Here is a 6,000-nt window from a genome sequence, read left to right on the forward strand (position 1 = left end):
ACACATCCACCAACAGATAGACAAACACAAAACCCAGCTGCCCCAACAAATGGGATGTAAATGCTACATCTGTTTCCTAGGTCAGCTTTAAAGCAACAGGCCTTTTGTTACTTTCCCAGCTGGGGATGAACAGTCCATTTTTACCAGTTAATTCTGCTCAACAAAATTTGACATGCATACATCCTCAGACACGCATGCACACGAAATCTCACACCTCGAATGAATCTTCGTTGGTCGTAAAGGTGCTATTGGACTCACATTTTGTTGTGCTATTTCAGATCAACAGGGCTATTCACTTGAGTTAATTCTGCCATTATCCCTTATGTGACGTAAGAAAAAGGGACAGGGATTCAGTCCATACTCACTCCCTTCTTGAGCTGTTTTAACTGCTTCAAACTTATCCGCTTTAACATTCTGCTCCTTTGCTGGCTGCAGCCTCTTTGCAATTGAAGTCAAAACTGAAAATGTTTTGCTCTCTTAGTCTCTCTTTTCCTCCCCCTCCCTTGTCTGATTTTCTAATGGCGCTTTATAGGTTTGCAATGTGATTTATTTCCTGCAATCGAGCACCATGCTGTCATTCCGAGCAGGGACTTTGTACCACCTCTGCAGCTCATATATACTGCCAAGTTGTGTGCTAGGAGCTGCTGGGCTTCCCTCCTGCCTCGAGAAAGATTCTGCCCAGAGCAAGATCACATGGGTGTCAGGAGCATCTTGTGATGTACGGACACTGCGTACACAATTAACTGTAACGGCAAATATCCCTAACCTGAGGCTTAGCTTAATAGATACAGTATACAGACAAAGATGACATTTTAGAAGATATTAGTTTGCAATTTGCTTTTTTGTGCTTTCTGGAACGCAACAAGGCATTGTTCTGAATGGTTGCTTAAGAGGACCTCATTGCAATGACAGTGTTCATGAAATTAAAAGCCCCCTTATTTTTCTGCTCTGCTGGAGCTCTCTTTAATCTACTCAACATTACTGTCAACAAATACAAAGCAATTGGGTTTAGGAAGCGAAACACATGGGAACTGATGCAGGTGGGAAGAGTAGCTGGAAATAACTATGCTGTTCTTTCAGATCCTGTAGTGGTGTCCAGATCTTGGTCTTTAGGGAAAAGATAGGGAGGATGTCACACAAGCCATTCAGGTTGGCTGATATTTACATCTTAGGAGGCTCACCAAAAACTCTGGAACGGGTGACTTATGGACAAATGTTCCCCTATACAAAACTACAGTATAATTGCTTCTGAAGCCATCTTTGTGGGCTGTAAAATTTGATCATCAGAGCTCACCATAATTCTGATGTAGAAATGGTGAATAAGAACAGGACTTTGTTATGGAATGCTTTCCAGCTACCCAGGGAGGAAGGAATTGAATGCCATAGTTAATATGTAAAGTCCTAACCACTCCCTCACATGTCCCTGTTGTGCAAATTATAAGTGTTCATCTTTAGAATGCAGGATTGCTCTGCAGGTACAAAATGATGAGATGGGGGAGATGTTAATCACAGGCTAAGGAGATCTGCTGGAATGACACCATAAGAAGCGAGTAGCATGACATTTGTGTGCTATACAAGTATATGAACATCTTATAATTGAGGAGAAAAAAATGCATTCTATTGGATTTTCTCCTTTCTTTTGCTTCATATTTTATTACACTGACTGCTGGTGTATAAAGCTATAAATTAGGTGAACCTTGGGCTTCCAAAGGTGTCTTCTTAAAATGCAACCTCAAATTCAGAGGAGAAATTAGGAGATTTCACTGCCTCTGGTTACGGTTAGCCATCTACATCATAGTAATAAAGGTAATGATAGTAATAATAATCCTTTGATTCAACTTTATGCTGTTCATTAGGCTAGGTAAAGGTAAAGGTATCCCCTGTGCAAGCACTGAGTCATGTCTGACCCTTGGGGTGACGCCCTCTAGCATTTTCATGGCAGACTCAATACGGGGTGGTTTGCCAGTGCCTTCCCCAGTCATTACCGTTTACCCCCCAGCAAGCTGGGTACTCATTTTACCAACCTCGGAAGGATGGAAGGCTGAGTCAACCTTGAGCCGGCTGCTGGGATTGAACTCCCAGCCTCATGGGCAAAGCTTTCAGATGGCTGCCTTACCACTCTGCGCCACAAGAGGCTTGTTCATTAGGCTAAGAGTGGCCAATCTTTGAAACTGAGCTGGTGATAAAAAGGGAGGTGATTTTTTCCCCAAGAAGGATATCCTCCAGTGACCTTATGAGACTTTGAATGCCACGCAAGAATTTAAGCAATACATGTCATGCCATTTATACCAGCCACATATAAGTCATTGGTAAGAAGCTGTATAGAACCACAAAGCTGGAAATAACCTGAAGATCATCAACGCAACCCTCACTTCCATGCTATAGTCAGAATTCCTTCACACATCAACATACACCCAGAGTTTACAGGTATTTTTAGTGTATGGTTTGAAACAATGAACAGACCCAGAACAACCAAGTTCAACTGTGTGTGAATGAGACCTTGGGGTTCTTGTGGATTGTAAACTAAACATGAGCAGGCAGTGTGATGCAGCGGTAAAAAAGGCAAATGCCATTTTAGGCTGTATCAACAGGGGCACACCTGGAGTACTGTGTGCAGTTCTGGAGGCCTCGCTTCAAGAAGGACGTAGATAAAATTAAAAGGGTACAGAGGAGAGCAACGAGGGTGATCTGGGGCCAAGGGACCAAGCCCTATGAAGATAGGTTGAGAGACTTGGGAATGTTCAGCTTGGAGAAAAAGAGGTTGAGAGGGGACATGATAGCCCTCTTTAAGTATTTGAAAGGTTGTCACTTGGAGGAGGGCAGGATGCTGTTTCCGTTGGCTGCAGAGGAAAGAACGCGCAGTAATAGGTTTAAATTACAAGTACAACGATATAGGCTAGATATCAGGAAATATTTTTTCACAAATCAGAGTAGTTCAGCAGTGGAATAGGCTGCCTAAGGAGGTGGTGAGCTCCCCCTCACTGGCAGTCTTCAAGCAAAGGTTGGATAAACACTTTTCTTGGATGCTTTAGGATGCTTTGGGCTGATCCTGCGTTGAGCAGGGGGTTGGACTAGATGGCCTCTATGGCCCCTTCCAACTCTATGATTCTGAGATTAGTTCCCCTGGAAAAAATGGCTGCTTCAGAGGATGGACTCAATGGTTTTACATCCTGCTGAAGTCCCTCCCTGCCCCCCTACCCCAGCACCCCAAACCTCCAGTTACTTCCCAACCCAAAGTTGGCAAAATCTTATTTGTGGCACCTTAAAGTAACATGTTTGGGGGCAAAAAGCTTTCTTAGTTCACCAATTGCATGAAGTTTTATTCTTAGATAGATATGTATGTTTTTATGTGGGGACAAGAAGCCATCAAATGCTGGAATGGTAGTAGCTTTGTAAAATGTCCTGGGTTAAGAACAGTTTCATTCATTTACAATAGAAATTACTATGTAATACTATATTCCTAGGAATACTCTTTTGATTTAAATGTAGAACTTAACAGGCTGGATCCAGCCTAAATTTTCCAATGGTGGAATGGAAGTTTCCCCTTTTACCGCCTCCCCCTTCCACTGCAGGCCACTTAAATGCACGAAATGCTGTTTCTGTGGCACAGGAGGCCAAGAGGAATGACAAGAAGAGGAGGTGGACACTGTAGCCACAGGAAGGGGGACACAGTGGAAAGTGCCAACCCATACTTAATCTTTAAACAAGTGTCCAGGCAAAAGAAAGGAGAGTTGTTTTCCATAAGGCAACCTTTCACTTGCTGTGTTTGCAGAGGGATGGGCTGATGCAGCTTATGAGAAATGGCTTTTACGATTACCGGTGCTTGGGAAATACAAGCAAACCTGGTGAGTATGAAATGCTCATTTTGTTTGAGGTACCGCAGTAGAAGTCTTTCAGGATTTTAATTTCTGTCAAAACTTTGGCAATTTACATGGTCTCACAGAGGGACATTAAAGTCTGCCCTTCCTACTCTCCTTATGTATGGGAAGGAAAAAATCTCAAGACCCAAAAATATGAATGCTCTCTTGTGATAAAGACTTGGAAGACATACAAAGGTGAAGGGATGTTTATCAGAATATCACTTCCCAAGCTCAGACCTTTCGATCAGGTCGAGCTATCCATAGAAATAATGAAATAATTTCATACATGCAGGCAGACCAAATGACCTAAATCAGCGGGGGAGGGGGAGGGATCTGAAAAGCAGACAGTGTGAATACACTCCTCATCTAAGAAGCAGACTGATACAACAAGCCTCATCTAAGAAACAAACCAATGGCAACAATACAATTTACATAGCAACTCAGAATGTCTTCCGAAGAGATAACATAAATGAGAAATATGTGCACCACTGACAGTAAAAAGCTGACGGTGTTTATTCCCAAGGACTCTGACTCATCACAGAGGGGAAAGATAAAGAGTATAGAATCAACCTGCTTCAGATGCCAACTCCTCATTGCACGCGCTATTCTCCTGATAAGAAGAGTGTTACACTACAGTACTACAAATTAATAATTGCTGGAGGTTTTACCACCAAGACAAATGAAAGTGCCAGGTCCTGGGTATTTATGACATCCCTCCCCAATGAAACATCACCACTAGCTTCTCAGCTTCCTGCCAATGACAAGACGGTCAGTGTTTGGCAGAAACAACCAAAAAAACCTCTCCTGGTCAATGGAAGCATTCCTCCCTGTATATAAATAATTATGACACTTCTACAGGGCGTATTAGTCTGAGCAATCTTCTTAATGGTAAATTACAGGCAAGCAGATTGTTAGTCTGCTGCTGCTGCTGAGTTCTGTGAATGGACGTTATGGTGGATCAAGGTTAAGCAACCGTATAGGCATAAACGTAGCATGCAGATAGGTACTTTACAAAAAGGTGAGCCTGTGCCAAAACTGCATACTGGGGGAAGTAAGTGAGACAGAGTTGTGTTATCCTCCCTCCTCTTCCACTCCTGTACTTTGCAAGAGCAAAATTGTTCAGCACGTGGGCCAGGCCACTGTCAATCCAACTTAGGAAGAGAAGGAAGTTATCTCTCTTTCCCAAAGGCACTTTCAATTCTACATTGTGTCCAACACGGTCCTGAACTCAGTGTATGAACAGACATCGTACAGGCACACATTGCTAGACATATTCTGCATGGCATGCTCAGAAGTCAAACAGACCTAAAGAAAGCCCATTGTGGTCAGTGAAAACATTGCACTGGAAGAAAGACATCGGGGACTAGCTGACCACCACCAACTCTGTTTGCTCTCTTCTGTCCTTCCCCAATTCCATAACTATTGGGGCTTAACTCAGATACTTAACAACAGAAAATAACAAATTGCGGCAGCTTTGATCCAAGCATATTTCCCCCTTCCCACCAGTATAAATGCCACGGCCTGCATAAGCACCAATTAATGCTATTTGAAGGCTGAACTTCACAAGCATTGAAAACGCCTACCTGTCCCCTTCAGCATAGAACCCCAAAGGTGGCAATGGAAAAATGAGTATTTCTTAGAGCCTTCAGTGTGGGAAGCAAACACAAATTCTTTGTGCTCTTGATTCATTTTGTGTATATCTTTCCATGTAGGTAACCGCTTTGACGAGTGACCCTTTTATGCATCACAGTCAGCTCAAGCACACTCCAGGGAGGAGGAGGAGCAGAATCACATGGACAGCTTTATGTGGGTGACCTAGAGAGGAGGAGGAAGTGATCATGATAGTGCTGAACATTGTGGGAGTTTCTGGCTGAACTCTGATCAGAAACAGGCGGGGGGGGGATCTAAATTTATACCACTGACACATGTTTTAGATGGCTGCTTTCATACATGGTGAAAGAAAGTCATGAGCAATGGCAGAATATCTCCTTGCTTACTCCAAATTATCACAATCACAAGCCAGGAAGTGATCACCCATTGTGAAAAATTAATAGTTTAATGATCTGAAGGTTTTTAACTGTTCTGTTGCCAATGGCTATTAATTGGAATGATACTTAATACTAGGGATGGGCACAAACTG

General features: G+C 42.9%; 1 protein-coding gene across 6 annotated transcripts in view; it reads right to left on the bottom strand.

The window, feature by feature from the left end:
- The window catches only part of KALRN (kalirin RhoGEF kinase), a 148,389-nt gene extending 142,806 nt beyond the window's left edge, over nucleotides 1-5,583 (bottom strand). For 4 of the 6 annotated variants that reach the window (XM_077320425.1, XM_077320422.1, XM_077320423.1 and 1 more), the window contains exon 1: nucleotides 366-510. In XM_077320425.1, the coding sequence (XP_077176540.1) occupies nucleotides 366-413 (48 nt within the window). In that variant the 5' untranslated portion in view covers nucleotides 414-510. Of the gene's footprint in view, nucleotides 1-365; nucleotides 511-5,443 lie in introns of those variants that run through there. The other 2 variants (XM_077320427.1, XM_077320428.1) reach the window with 2 other exon arrangements.
- Nucleotides 5,584-6,000: the final 417 nt, after the last annotated feature.

This window comes from Paroedura picta, chromosome 2 (assembly GCF_049243985.1).
Source record: "Paroedura picta isolate Pp20150507F chromosome 2, Ppicta_v3.0, whole genome shotgun sequence".
Lineage (NCBI taxonomy): Eukaryota > Metazoa > Chordata > Lepidosauria > Squamata > Gekkonidae > Paroedura > Paroedura picta.